Source organism: Heterodontus francisci, chromosome 22 (assembly GCF_036365525.1).
Source record: "Heterodontus francisci isolate sHetFra1 chromosome 22, sHetFra1.hap1, whole genome shotgun sequence".
In the NCBI taxonomy this organism is placed as follows: Eukaryota; Metazoa; Chordata; class Chondrichthyes; order Heterodontiformes; family Heterodontidae; genus Heterodontus; species Heterodontus francisci.
The window spans coordinates 40666431-40682129 of record NC_090392.1 but is presented as its reverse complement, the minus strand read 5'-3'; the positions used below and the strand labels follow the sequence as shown (position 1 = coordinate 40682129).

The 15699-nt window shown below is 46.3% G+C and overlaps 1 protein-coding gene across 2 annotated transcripts in view; it reads left to right on the top strand.

Moving 5' to 3' along the window:
• tespa1 (thymocyte expressed, positive selection associated 1) overlaps positions 1 to 15699 on the top strand; it is an 86338-nt gene that overhangs the window by 26598 nt on the left and 44041 nt on the right. For both annotated transcript variants that reach the window (XM_068053744.1, XM_068053743.1), the window contains exons 3-4: positions 5010 to 5052; positions 14487 to 14536. In XM_068053744.1, the coding sequence (XP_067909845.1) occupies positions 5010 to 5052; positions 14487 to 14536 (93 nt within the window). The remainder of the gene's footprint in view (positions 1 to 5009; positions 5053 to 14486; positions 14537 to 15699) is intronic.

Genomic DNA, 15699 nt, shown 5'->3' with positions numbered 1-15699 from the left:
AGCCTGTGGGACTCAGTGGGAGTGAGAGAGAGTGAGCCTGAGGGAGTCAGCAGGAGTGAGAGTGAGCCTGTGGGAGTCAGCGGGACTGAGAGAGAGTGCGCCTGAGGGAGTCAGCGGGAGTGAGAGAGTGAGCCTGAGGGAGTCAGCGGGTGTGAATGAGAGTAAGCCTGAGGGAGTCAGTGGGAGTGAGAGTGAGAGTGAGCCTGAGGGAGTCAGTGGGAGTGAGAGTGAGCTTGAGGGAGTGAACAGGAGTGAGAGTGAGTGAGCCTGAGGGAGTCAGCGGGAGACAGAAAGAGTGAGCCTGAGGGAGTCAGCGGGAGTGAGAGTGAGCCTGTGGGAGTCAGTGGGAGTGAGAGTGAGCTTGAGGGAGTGAGCAGGAGTGAGAGTGAGTGAGCCTGAGGGAGTCAGCGGGAGTGAGAGAGAGTGAGCCTGAGGCAGTCAGCGGGAGTGAGAGAGAGTGAGCCTGAGGGAGTCAGCAGGAGTGAGAGTAAGCCTGTGGGAGTCAGCGGGAGTGAGAGAGAGTGAGCCTGAGGGAGTCAGCAGGAGTGAGAGTGAGCCTGTGGGAGTCAGCGGGAGTGAGAGTGAGTGAGCCTGAGGGAGTCAGCGGGAGTGAGAGAGAGTGAGCCTGAGGGAGTCAGCAGCAGTGAGAGTGAGCTTGAGGGAGTGAGCAGGAGTGAGAAGGAGTGAGAGTGAGTGAGATTGAGGGAGTGAGCAGGAGTGAGAGTGAGTGAGCATGAGGGAGAGCAGGAGTGAGAGTGAGTGAGCCTGAGGGAGTCAGCAGGAATGAGAGAGAGTGAGCCTGAGGGAGTCAGTGGGAGACAGAGTGAGTGAGCCTGAGGGAGTCAGCGGTAGTGAGAGAGAGTGAGCCTGAGGGAGTCAGCGGGAGTGAGAGAGAGTGAGCCTGAGGGAGTTAGCGGGAGTGAGAGAGAGCGAGCCTGAGGGAGTCAGCAGCAGAGAGAGTGAGCCTGAGGGAGTCAGCGGGAGTGAGAGAGAGTGAGCCTGAGGGAGTCAGCGGGAGTGAGAGAGAGTGAGCCTGAGGGAGTCAGCGGGAGTGAGAGTGAGTGAGCCTGAGGGAGTCAGCAGGAGTGAGAGTGCGTGAGCATGAGGGAGTCAGCAGCAGTGAGAGTGAGCCTGAGGGAGTGAGCAGGAGTGAGAGTGAGAGTGAGTGAGCCTGAGGGAGTGAGCAGGAGTGAGAGTGAGTGAGCGTGAAGGACTGAGCAGGAGTGAGAGTGTGTGAGCTTGAGGGAGTGAGCAGGAGTGAGAGTGAGTGAGCCTGAGGGAGTGAGCAGGAGTGAGAGTGAGTGAACCTGAGGGAGTGAGCAGGAGTGAGAGTGAGTGAGCCTGAGGGAGTGAGCAGGAGTGAGAGTGAGTGAGCCTGAGGGAGTGAGCAGGAGTGAGAGTGAGTGAACCTGAGGGAGTGAGCAGGAGTGAGAGTGAGTGAGCTTGAGGGAGTGAGCAGGAGTGAGAGTGAGTGAACCTGAGGGAGTGAGCAGGAGTGAGAGTGAGTGAGCCTGAGGGAGTGAGCAGGAGTGAGAGTGAGCCTTGTAGATAAACACCATGGTCCTGTGGGTCAGTTTGTTGTTTTTCCATGCCCGTTTTGTTAATCGGCTAAAGTTGGGGGCCTGAGGAGGGTGGTAACTGACTAATAGGATCCAATGATCCTTCCCACCATTGGAGGAAACCCTTGGGCCCTTACCTTAACGCCAATCGAGCTGGGCCTATAAGCCATAAACTGCTCCCTCCCATGTCGGTCCCCTCATTGGTAAGAGTAAGGAAGAAGTGTCCTCTCCATTTGTTTTTTTGGCTCTGTAGCCTGAGCAGAATTTGGAGACACAGACCTGCCCAGCTTCTGCATCTTCCTCTCGTCCGGATAGGCTAAATCCAGAGGAAAGGCGGGAGCCCCTACGTCTGGAGCCCACTTGGTTGCAGGAGTTACCAGACAGTGCTTTCTTAAAGGAATCACCAGCCACCTATAGGACTACACTCCAGTGCCTTTGACTCTCCCATGCTGGACCCACAAGATAGTGGGTACTATTTGACCCATATCTGGGACCTGGTTGACGGATGCCAGGACATGTCCACACTCTGCTGGGCCTGTATATCATATCTCTGGGGGTCAAGGTTCCTCCGAGATCCCCTGCAGTTCAGCCTAGGGCTGTAGGGTGCCTAGATGCCGTATGTCACTGTGAGGAGGCACTACAGCGGGGTTTTGGTGATGCACAGGCGGTGTACTGGCAGGAGAGACTTACCCTCTTCGCAGTAAGCTGGCCAGCAGCAGCGGATCATGCAACTGCACTTGATGTATAACATCACCTTGTGGCAGAACCACTGACTCACGAGTATAACAGTAAGTGAATTAATAATGAGTGTTAGCATAGAGCAGTCCAGAGGCATTAATTAAAATGAATAGTTTAAACAGGATACTAACTAGATTCTAAAAGAGGGAATACAGATTTTTTAGATCATGGATAAGCTGCTGACACCTGTTTCTTATAATTCCTGCACCATGTCAGAACACTTCATGTGTTTTGGGGACCACGTGTGTAGGGAGTGCCTCCAGTTACTTGAGCTTGAGGGTCAGCTGGAGTCATGGCAGAGCAGCAGGGATGGAACATACATTCCAAAAGGTGGCCATCCCCGCAGGCAGTGGGAGCTCAGGATAGTAGATGAGTGGCCATTCAGAAGAGTAGGAAGAGGCAGGAAGTGCAGGAGTCTCCAGGGTGGGTGCCACTTTCAAACTGATACTCAACTGCTGGGAGTGATGACAGCTTGAAGGAGTGCAGTCCACACCATGGACCAATGGGCAAGGCACTGCACAGTGGGGAACATAAGAGAGTAGAAGCGTAGTTGTTATAGGACATTCGATAGTTAGGGGGACAGACAGGCATTTTTGTAACTGTCATTGTGAGTCCTGCATGGTGTGTTGTCTCCCTGGTGCCAGCGTAAAGGACGTCACGGAGAGGGTGCAGCATCTTCTGCAGAGGGAAGGAAATGAGCCAGATGTTGTAGTACACGTTGATACAAATAACATAGAGACGGCAGGTATTGAGATGCTATGGTCAGATTTTCAGGAACTAGGGAGGAAGTTAAAAAGTAGAACCTCAAAGGTAGTAATCTCTGGATTACTCTGAGTTCTGATGAAAGGTCACTGACCTGAAACGTTAACTCTGTTTCTTTCTCCACAGATGCTGCCAGACCCACTGTTTATTTCCAGCACTTTGTTTTTATTTCAGATTTCCAGCACCCGCAGGATTTTGCTTTATGATCTTGAAATCCTCTATTCGGTCACCAATTAACCTTCTCTGTTCCAACCTCTCCTCACAACTGAAGTCCCTCCTCTGTGCCCTTTTTAAGGCCTTTCCTGAAATGCTGTGCCCAGAATTCTCCACACTACTCCAGTAGAGGCCTAACTAATGATTTTCAGCTTTGATGTTTCCTTGTCCCTTTCTATAAATACTTCAGGCCTAATTATTTTATGATCACTATTACCCAGATGTGCTCCCGCTGTAATGTACTCCACTTCCCGACTTCATTTCCTGGAACTATATCCAGCAATTCTTCATTTCTCATTGGACCAGAAACATACTGATTAAGGAAGTTCTCCTGTGCACAATTCAGAAACTCTTCACCCTCATTACACTGTTACATTTTTCCCCAGTCTATATTAGCATAATTGAAGTTTCCTACTACTACTACTCTATTATTTTTACATTTCTGGTAAATTTGACCAAGATTTGCTCTTCCATCTCCTTCTCTTGGGGTTCTATAGTAAACTGCAAGCAATCTAACAGCTCTTTTTCTGTTCCTTAACTCTAACCAAGTAGGTTCAATTTTTGAACCCTCCAGTATATTGTTCCTTTGTAGAATTATAATATTAAGCTTGATCAATACTTCCATCCCTTCTTGTATTTTAATTTCCCTATTCCTCCTGAATACATTGCAGCCAGGAATGTTTCCCATTTCTGACCGTGTTTAAGCCAAGTCTCCATTACAGTCATTATACCATAACCCCATGTGGCAACTTGCACTCGTACCTTGTCACCCTTATTTGTAACACATCAACACATATGCCAACACCATACTAGTCAGCTTTGCTTTTTTCCTCCATCTGATTCCTGTTCTTTCTACACTATTCTTTATTCTATTGCTATTTGTCCCTCCTAGCTTTCTGTGCACCTTGTTTCTCCTCTGTGTTGCTACATCCTGGTGCCTCCCCCTGCCTCATTACTTTAAACTCTAGCCTGCAGCCAAAGCCATTCCCTGCCATGGATCCTAGTCCTGTTCAGGTGCAACCCACCCAACTTGTACAGATGTCTCCTGCCCCAGAACTGGTCCCAATGCCCCAGAAATCTGAACCCTTCCCTCCTGCAGCAGTTCTCCAGCCACACATTCATTTGCACTGTCTTCCTGTTTCTATCCTCACTAGCACGTGGCAATGGGAGTAATCCTAAGATTAACATCGTAGAGATTCTCTTCTTCATTCTTTTCCCTGGCTCCTGGAAACACCTTAACCCTTTTCCTACCTACGTCTTTGGTTCCAACATGGTCCATGACTTCTGGCCCTTCCTCTCACAGAAAGTTCTGCATCTGTTCAGTGATAGTAATAAAAAATGCCAATAAAAGGAAGGTGATACTTTAGTTAGAATTGAACTGCTTATTTGGAATTTATAAATCTCTCTCTGAGCCATCCAATGGCTATAGGGAGCAACAGAGACACAGGGAAGCAGGAGAGTGAGAACAAATGAGACTTGGGGAATGAGAGAGAGGGAGTAACTGAGTCAGGGGGAATTGGAAGGATGGAGGAACTGAGACATGGGAAAATTAGAGAGAGGGAGCAACCGAGACACAGGTAGCGCAAGAGAGGGAGCAATTGAAAAACGGGAGAATGGGAGAGAGGGAGCAGCTGAGAGTCGGGCAGTGCAAGTAGTGAAGAGGAGTGTATGATGCACTATGTTACTAATTTCTCTCTCTCTCTCTGACTGCTTTGTTCTTCCTGTTTGTTTTCACAGGATGTTCTGTTGATAAGATAAAGAGTTGGCTGGAGGATTGTGGGTAAGATGATGTCTGAATTTCAAAACTGTTTCTGTTCCAGTTGCTGAGTGTATTTTGATTTGCTGAGCGATGTGGTGTTACACATCTGAGCTCCCTCGTATCGACACTATTGTGTCTCTCAGTTAGAAGATCAAAGGTTCAATTTCTGCTGCACCTGAGCACAGAATCTAGGTTGAAAGTCCCTGTGCAGTGCTCTTCCTCCGACAGTGGAGCACTCCCTCAGTACCGCCCCTCCGACAGTGCAGCACTCGCTCAGTACCGCACCTCTGACAGTGCAGCATTGCCTCAGTACCGCCCCTCCGACAGTGCAGCACTCGCTCAGTACCGCCCCTCCGACAGTGCAGCATTGCCTCAGTACCGCCCCTCCGACAGTGCAGCACTCGCTCAGTACCGCACCTCCGACAGTGCAGCATTGCCTCAGTACCGCCCCTCCGATAGTGCAGCACTCCCTTAGTACCGCCCCTCCGACAGTGCAGCACTCGCTCAGTACCGCCCCTCCGACATTGCAGCACACCCTCAGTACCGCCCCTCTGACAGTGCAGCGTTCCCTCAACATTGGCTCTCCTACAGTGTAGTGCTCCCTCAGTACTGATCTCCTATAGTGAGGCACTCCCTCAGTACTACCCCTCCATCAGTGCACCGCAATGTTCCATCAGTACTGACTCTCCGACAATGCAGTGCTCCCTCAGTACTGTCCCTCCGACAACACAGTACTGCCTCAGTACTGATCCTCCGACAGTGCAGCGGCCCCTCGGTAATGCCCCTCCGACAATGCAGTACTGCCTTTCTGACTATGCAATGCTCCCTCGGTACTGACTCTCCGACTGTGGGTCTCGAACCCACAATTTCCTAATTCCAATGGGAGAGTGCTAGGCAGGAGCCAATGCTCAAAGATAAAGAAGCTGGAGAAATTGTATGCACAATGCTGATATCTTACTGTCTATAAAAGGGGCAGAAAGAACGAGAATTTAAGAGTGAGCACTGAAGATGAAACTCTGGGGAAGAATAACTTTAATATTGCAAGAGTGAAAGAGGCCCCTTGTTCCTGCTCTTTGAAAGAATATCTGACCAGTTTCAGTCCCCTAGTTTCTCCATAACCATTCAAATTGTACCTGTTCAAATGGATGATGTAGGTTTACAAGATGTTGAGATGTTTTGATGGAGTCGATAGTGAAAGGCTGTTTCCTCTGGCAAGTGGCTCAATAACTCAAAGATGTTTTTTAAAAAAAGGGCAGCACAGTGGCGCAGAAGTTAGCACCGCAGCCTCACAGCTCAAGCAACCTGGGTTCAGTTCTGGGTACTGCCTGTGCGGAGTTTGCAAGTTCTCCCTGTGACTTCGTGGGTTTCCACCGGGTGCTCCGGTTTCCTCCCACAGCCAAAGACTTGCAGGTTGATAGGTACATTGGCCATTGTAAATTGCCCCTAGTGTAGGTAGGTAGTGGAGATGTGGTTGGGAATTTGGGGTTAATGTAGGATTAGTATACATGGTGGTTGTTGGTCGGCACAGACTCGGTGGGCCGAAGGGCCTGTTTTAGTGCTGTATCTCTAAATAAATAAATAACTGATCATAGATTGAAAAGTCAGTGGCAGAAGGTCTCCGCGGGGATGAGGAGAACCTTTTTTTTTAGAAATGTCAGAATCTGGAATGTTCCACTTGAACATATGGTTGAAGCCAATTCCATAAATAATTTCAAAAGGCATTTGGACAGGTGCTTGAGGATAAGGATCTGATAGGGTTGTGGTCAGAAGGCAGGGATGTGGGGCGAGGAATGACTGCTCTTTCAAAGAGATAGCAAGGCTTTGCTGGGCTGAATGGCTCCTTGCTGTATGTTTTTATCATTCTATTTATCGAATTGCTTTTTGAAAGTTACTATTAAACCTGCTTCCAACACCCTTTCTGGTTCTGCATTCCAGATCATGACAAATCGATGCGTAAAAAATAAAATTCTCATCTCGCCCTTGATTCTTACACAAATTACCTTAAATCGATTTCCTTCGGTTGTTGATCTTCCTGGCAATGAAAATAGTTTCTCCCTATTTGCTCAATCCAAACCCCTCATTATTTTGTACACCTCTACTCGACTCAGTCATAACGTCACAGAAGGAGGCCATGCAGCCTATCGAGTCCGTGTCAGCCCTCTAGAGAGCAATCCAATCAGTCTCGTTCCCCCACTCTATCCCCGTGGCCCTGCAAGTTTAGTTCCCTCAAGTGCCCATCCAATTTCCTTTCAAAATCATTGATCATCTCCGCTTTCACCAGTCTCATAGACAGAGAGTTCCAGGTCATTACACTCACTGCGTAAAAAAGTTCTTCCTCAGATTCCCACTGCATCTCTTGCCCAAAACCTTAAATCTGTGTCCCCTAGTCCTTGTACCATCAGCTAATGGGAACAGCCTTTCCTTGTGTACCTTATCTAAACCTGTCATAATCTTGTACACCTCTATCAAATCTCCCCTCAATCTCCTTTGCTCCAAGGAGAACAATCCCAGCTTCTCCAACCTAACCTTGTAACTAAAATCCCCCATCCCTGGAGCCATTCTGGTAAATCTCCTCTGCACCCTCTCAAGGACCCTCACATCCTTGCCAAGTTGTGGCCTAACCAGAGCTTTATAAATATTCAGCATAACTTCTGTGCTTTTGTACTCAATATCTCTATTTATGAAGCCGAAGGTCCCATGTGCTTTGCTAACGACTCTCTCAATATGTCCTGCTACCTTCAGAGATCTATGCACAAGAAACCCCAGGTCCCTCTGTCCCTACACTCTTTAGAACTGTGTCATTTAATCAAATTGCCTCTCCTTGTCCCTTCTGCCAACTTGTCTGCTCATTCTGCTGGCCTATTTATGTCCTGCTGCAGATGATTGCTATCATCCTCACTGTTTGCCTCACCTCCAAATTTGGTATCATCAGCAAATTGAAATTTTATTCCTTACTCCAATATATAAGTCTTTTATATATATGAAGAAAGCACTGACCCTTGAGAACTCCACTGTCTACCATCCTCCAGTCTGAAAAATAACCATTTACCACGATTCGCTGTTTTCTGTCCTTAAGCTAATTTTTATCCAAGTTGACACTGAATGACGTATTTCATGAGCATCAATTTTGTTAACCAACCTTTTATGTTCGACTTTGTCAATCACAATCCAGATAGACAACATCAATTGCATTCTCTTCATCAACCCTCTCTGTTACTTCATCAAATATTTCAAGTACATTAGTCAAACACGATCTACCTTTTATAAATATGTGCTGGCTCTCCTTAATGAACTCAAACCTCTCCAAGTGTTTGTTGATTTTTTTCCCTGATTATTATTTCTAAAACCTTACCTACCACTTTCTAGCCTTGCCTTGTGCCTCTAAGCATATACTGCCCTCTTTGTCCCTAATAGGACCCAACCCACCTCTATTTAAATGCCAGTAGAAGATTTTTGGGTTCCAATTTATGTTAACTATCTGTTCTATTCTCATATTCTCTTTGCCAGTCTTATTTTCCTCTTCATTTCCTCTCAACTTATTGTATTTGTCCTGGTTCATTCTTGAAGAATTCACCTGGCGTGTATCATACACCCTCTTTTTTGTTTCATCATATTCTCTATCTTCCTCGTCATCCAAGAAGCCCTGGCTTTGGTTCCCCTACCTTTCACCCTTGTTGGAAGGTACCTGGCTTGTACCAGAAACATCTCCTCCTAAAAGATCACCCATTGTTCCCTTAGTTTTTCCTGTCAGTCTTTAGTTCAATTTTACCCTGGCTAGATCCCCTCTCATCCCATTGAAGTTAGCCCTGTTCCAATTTAGAAGTACTATTTTAGATAGTTCCTTGCTGTTCTCCATTACTAATGTAAACCTTATGGTATGATGGTCACTCTTACTCAAGTGCTTTCCCACAGACACTTGGTCCACTTGGCCCACCTCATTCCCCATTCCCCATTACCAGATCTAGAAATGCCTGCTTCCTGGTTGGAAGGAGAACGTACTGGTCAAGGAAGTTCTCCTGAACATATTTCAGAAATTTCTCCCCTTCCTTTCCCTTTACTCCAACGTTATCCCAATTGATATTTGGGTAATTCAAGTCCCCCAGTATCACCATGCAATAGCTCTTGCACACCTCTGATTTCCCTGCAGATTTGCCCTTCTATCTCTCTGCAATGCTCCTGTCTCTCCCTCTCACTCACTATTTGGAGGCCTATAGAATATCCCCAGCAGCACGATCATACTTTCTTGCTTCTCAGTTCTAACCAAATAGATTCTGTCCTTGCTCCCTCTAGGACATCCTCTCTTCCTTAACAGTACTGCCACTCCACCCAGTTTCCCCTTAACATTCTGTGATCGACCTCAACTTCTCCAGTCTCTCCACATAACTGATGCTATTGCAGTAAATCTCCTCTGAACCCTCTCTAAGATCTTGACATCTTCCTGAAGTGTGGTGCCTAGAATTGTCCACAATATTCCAGCTAAGATCTAATCAGTGATTTATAAATTTGGAGGGGGTAGAATCTTGTGGGGCTGCTCCTGGTTTGGGCAGCATGCTGCTGTTCAATCCCACTCATCACTCTGGTAACACAGATACATTTTGCCTGGTTTTCTGTTTACCTGCAGGATTTGTAGATATAACCCTTTAGTCCCTTTGTGGCCCTTCACCACACTTCAGCAACACTTTTAGTCTCCTGAGTTTTATCTTCCTAGGATTCAGGCCCATTCTTCAGACTCGGGGGGCCATCCAGGCTTGAATGTCCTGGAGAACATTGGGTATCTGACCAGTTCCTCTGCAGCAAGTTGTCTTTCCACCAAAACTTGGGCTTGGCCGATTCCCTTTGATATACCCACTTCCTGATCTGGGTGGGCTCATAGTACTAATAATAGTAGCCCCAATACCAGCAACTCCAACGCCTCATCGCCTGCAGCTCCAGGTCAAAGCAGCCCTTCTGAGCATCATCCACTGAGGGTACCACAATTCCAGGCCACCTCCTGTGGTCTTGTGGCCACCTTCAACTCTGCACATCTTTCAAAGCCAAGCGGTATGCCTCCACATCATCTCGAGTGATTTGCTGCAGCATTAGATTGGTTCAGATCAGTTGGAAGGGGAATTCCTGCCCCTCCATCCAGATCCACTGGTGTCTCAATTCCTCAATCTCTACCCAAATCTGCACAATCTGCTTCACTAGTAATCAGGTTGTCTCCTGCTGCATCATCCTCTCTCGTGCAACTCCATTGGCCTTTTGCAAAGATCATAGAGTCCACACTACTTCTCAATATTTCCTCCATTGAGTTGCTCTGTCTTTCTCAATTAGAGACTCAAATCTCACTTCTGACACCACATGATACAGGGTCCAACCATCATGGAGCCCTCCTTTTACAAACCGTAATCCTCAATAATAGCTCCAAACATCTTCACTTAAGGTGCATAACACAAAGTAAGATCACACAGCGTCTCTTTCACATCTTCAACTCCCAGACTCCCACACATTCACTTGCCCTGAACCTCCCCTTTAATGGTCACTTAGCGAGGGAAAGTCTCCACCCGATCCAAGGAAGTTCTTCAAGGGGCCATTCCCTTGCTCGAGGACCAGAACGCTCATCAGCCTGTCACTGACCCTACCAGCCCTCAATCATCTTGCTACAAATGGTTTATCATAGCTCCCATGCTTTTGTATTCTGTACCTGTTTATAAAGTCAAGGATCCTCTATGCTTTTTTTTTTAAACAGCCTGATCAACTTTTCCTTATACCTGCAAAGATTAGTGTATATACACTCCCAAGTCCCTGTTCCCGCACCCTTAAAGCTAGGGTATCAACCCTGGTTCAATGAAGAGTGTAGGAGAGCATGCCAGAAGCAGCACCAGACATTCCTAAAAATGAGCTGTCAACCAGGTGAAACTCCAACACAGGACTACATGCATGCTAAACAGTGGAAGCAGCATGCGAGAGACAGAACTAAGTGATCCCACATCCAATGGATCAGATCAAAGCTTTGTAGTCCTACCACATCCAATTGTGAATGGTGGTGGACAATTAATGGGAGGAGAAGGTTCCACAAACATCCCCATCCTCCATGATAGTGAAAGCCAGGAAGCAAGTGCAAACAACAAGGGTTAAGGGTTACAACCACCTTCAGCCAGCAGTTCTGAGTGGATTTTCCAAGTGATATCAAGAAACAGCTGGGAGTACTGGTGATAGAAAAGGCTACAGGCTTTGGCAACATCCAATGATACCATCGAAGACTTGTGCTCCAGAACTAGCCACCCCTCTAGCCAAGCTGTTCCAGTACAGTTACAACACTGGCATCTACCCGGCAATGTTGAAAATTGCTCAGGTATGTCCTGTCTGCAAAAAGCAGGACAAATTCAATCCATCCAATTATCACCCCATCGGTCTTCTCTCAAAGTCATGGAAGGGGTCGTTGACAGTGCTATCAAGCGGCACTTATATAGCAATAATCTGCTCACTGATACTCAGTTTAGGTTCCGTTAGGTTCCAGCTGTTCCAGACCTCATTACAGGCCTGGTCAAAACATTGACAAAGGAGCTGAATTCCAGAGGTGAGGTAGGAGTGACTGCCCTTGACATCAAGGCAGCATTTGACCGAATGTGGCAATAAGGAACCCTTGTAAAATTGGCGACCATGGGGATCAGGGAGAATACTCTCCACTGGTTGGAGTCACACCTAGCACAAAGGAAGATGGTTGTGTTTGCAGAGGCCAATCCTCTCAGCCCCAGGCCATCACTACAGGAGTTCCTCGACTGCTTTGTCAATGATCTTCCTCCATCATAAGGTCAGATGTGGGGATGCTTGTTGATGATTCCATAGTGTTCAGTTCCATTTGCAACTCCTCAGTCAGTGCCTGCATGCAGCAAGACATGGACAATATTCAGGTGTGGGCTGATAAATGGCAAGTGACATATGTGCCACACAAGTGCCAGGCAATGACCATCTCCAACAAGAGAGGATCTAACCATCTCCCCTTGACATTCAATGGCATTATCATCACTGAATCCCCCACCATCAACATCCCCGGGGTTACCATTGACCAGAAACAGCCATAGGATCATAGGAAATAGGAGCATGAGTAGGCCATTTGGCCCATCGAGCCTGCTCTGCCATTCAAACAGATCATGGCTGATCATCTGCCTCTACGCCATTCTTCCCCACTATCTCCATATCCTTTGATGTCGTTAGTATTCAGAAATCTATTGATTTCTGTCTTGAACATGTTCAATGATTGAGCTTCTACAGCCCTCTGGGGTAGAGAAGTCGTAGATTCGCCACCCTGTGAGAAACGAAATTCCTCCTCATCTCAATCTTAAATGGCCTGTCCCTTATTCTGAGACTGTGTCCCCTTGTTCTCAACTCACCAGCCAGAGGAAGCATCCTATCCACAACCACCCTGTCATGCCCTGTAAGAATTTTGTAAGTTCCAATGAGATCACGTCTCCTTTTACAAAACTCTAGAGAATACAGTCCCAGTTTCCTCAGTCTCTCCTCAGAAGACAATCCTGCCATCCCAGGGATTATTCTGGTGAACCTCCATTGCACTCCCTCTATGGCAAGTATATCCTTTCTTAGATAAGGAGACCAAAACTGTACACAAGACTGCAGGTGTGGTCTCACCAATGCTTTATACAATTGAAGCAATACATCTCTACTCCAGTACTCAAATGCCCTTGCAATGAAGGCCAACATGCTATTTGCCTTCTTAATTGCTTGCTGCACCTGCACACTAGCTTTTAGTGACTTAGGAACAAGGACACCCAGGTCCCTTTGGACATCAACACTTCCCAACCTCTCACCGTTTAAGAAATACTCTGCCTTTCTGTTTTTTCTACCAAAGTGGATCACTTCACACTTATTCACATTATATTCCACTTGCCCTGTCTTGCCCATTCACTTAACCTGTCCAAATACCCTTGAAGCCTTTTTGCAATCTCCTCACAACTTACATTCCCTCCTAGTTTTGTGTCATCAGCAAATTTGGAAATGTTACAGTTGGTCCCCACATCCAAGTCATTTATATAGATTGTAAACAGTTGTGACCCAAACACTGATTCTTGTGGTACCCCACTAGTAACAGCCTGCCATCTTGAGAATGAGCCATTTATTCCTACTCTCTGCTTTCTGTCTGTTAACCATGTTGACTCTGCCCAATCATATTATTTTCCAAGTGTCCCATTATCTCATCCTTTATAATAGTTTCCAACATTTTCCCTACTACTGACATCAAACTAACAGGTCTGTAGTGTTCTGCTTTCTCTCTCGCTCCCTTCTTAAATAGCAGGGTTACATTTGCTACTTTCCAGTCCACAGAAGCCCTTCCATTATCTATAGAATTTTGAAAGATAACCACCAATGCATCTACTTTCTCTGTAGCCACCTCCTTCAATACTCTGGGATGTAGCTCATCTGGTCCAGGGGATTTATTAACGTTCAATCCAATCCAATTAATTTTTCAAGCATTACCTCTTTATTGATACTAATAAATAATAACCATATAAATACCATGGCTACAAGAGTAACTCACCTCTTGACTCCCCAAAGCCTGTCCCAGCATCCCTCCCAAACAGCACTGTGGGAGTATCTTCAACACACAGTGCTGTTAGGTTCAAGAAGGTGGCTCACCACCATCTTCAAGGAAATTAGGGATGGGTGTTAAATGCTGGCATAGCAAGTGATGTCCATATCCCATAAACAAATGAAAAAAACCCTTTGAAATTGTACCATTTAATGTATAGTGCCTCTCCTCATTCTTCTACATTAATGAATCACTTCACACTGCTGTGTTGAATTGTATCTGCCCATTTCACCAGTCTGTCTATGTCCTCCAGAAGTCTGTTACTACCCTCCTCATTGTTTACTTCATTTCCAAGTTTTGTTTCATCCACAAACTTTGAAATTATGCACTGTATACCCTAGTCCTAGTCATTAATATATATCAAAAAGAGTGATGATCCCAATACTGACCTCCTGGTACACCACTGTATACTTTCCTCTAATCTTTAAAACAACCGCTCACTTCAACTCTCTGCTTAGCCAATGTTGTATCCATGCTGTCGCTATCCCCTTAAAGCCACAGCTTTAATTTGCTAACAAATATTTTAATATGGTACTTTGTCAAGGCCTTTTGAAAGTATTTCAACTGCATTACTCTCATCAACCTTCTCCACCACTTCAAGAAACTCGATCAAGTTGATCAAACACATGTACTCGATGGGCCAAATGGCCTCCTCTGTGCTGCAGTGACTCTAATCTGCCTTTTACAATTCTATGCTGATTTTCATTTATTAAACCCAAATTTTTCCAAATGACAATTAATTTTGTCCCAGATTATTGTCTCTAAAAGTTTTCCCACCATTGATGTTAGGTTGGTTGGCTGCAGTTCCAATTACTCTTAGTAACAGGTGATCGATGTGACTTTCACCAAGATCTTTTTTTTAATACAGATCCCGTCAGGCGAGCCTACAGGAGGAAAGCAACCCACCAACAATAAATGGTACGATCTGTCCCATGTGGGCTTATCCAGAATGTAGAGCTGTTTATTAGTATCTGTCTTACTGCTGAATACAGGAGGTAGATACCAGATCACTATCTGCTGTTAGTCCTGGACCAGTACCAGATCTTGCTCCTGGATCGGTAGCTGCTGTTACTCCTGGATCACGGGGAATGGTGGCATAGTGGTAATGTTACTGACTAGTAATCCCGAGGTCCACGGCAGCTGTTGAAATTTAAACTTAAGTTAATTAATAAATCTGGAATGAAAAGCTAATCTCAGTAATGGTGACCATAAAACTATCAGATTGTCGTAAAAACTCTTCTGGTTCACTAATGTCCTTCATTGAAGGAAATCTGCTGTCCTTACTCAGTCTGGCCTGACTCCAAACCCAAAGCAATGTGGTTGACAAGCCGCTACCGAAAAGTTGAAGGAATAAAACTGGATGGACCACCCGGCATCGACCTAGGCACTGGAAATGTCAATGGTACATCCTGCCCAGTTGACCCTTCAAAATCCTCCTCACTAACATCTGGCACCTTGTGCCAAAATTGGGAGAACTATCCCACAGACTACCCAAGCAACAGCTTGACATAGTCATACTCACCAAATCATACCTTAAAACCAATGTCCCGGACTCCATTACCATTCCTGGGTATGCTCTGTTCCAGCAGCAGGACAGACCCCCCAGACATGGCAGTGATATACAGTCAGGAGGGAGTGGCTCTGGGAGACCTCAACATGTACTCCAGGCCTCATGAAGTCTCATTGCATCGGGTCAAACATGGGCAAGGAAATCTCCTGCTGATTACCACCTACTGCACCTCCCTCGGCTGATGGATCAGTACTCCCCCATGTTGAACATCTCTTGGAAAAAGCACTGAGGGTAGCAAGGGTGGCAAACACCATTACTTATTGAGCTAGCCAAGTCCTGAAGGACATATCTGCTAGACTGAGCCTGCAGCAGGTGGTGAGAGAACAAACAAGAGGGAAAATCCTACTTGACCTTGTCCTCACCTGTCACAGATGCATCTGTCAATGACAGTTTTGTAGGAGTGACCACCTCACAGTCCTTGGGAGACAAAGTCCCGACTTTACACTGAGGATACTGTCCATTGTGTTGCCCATTATGGCACTACCACCAAACAAAATGGGATAGATTCAGG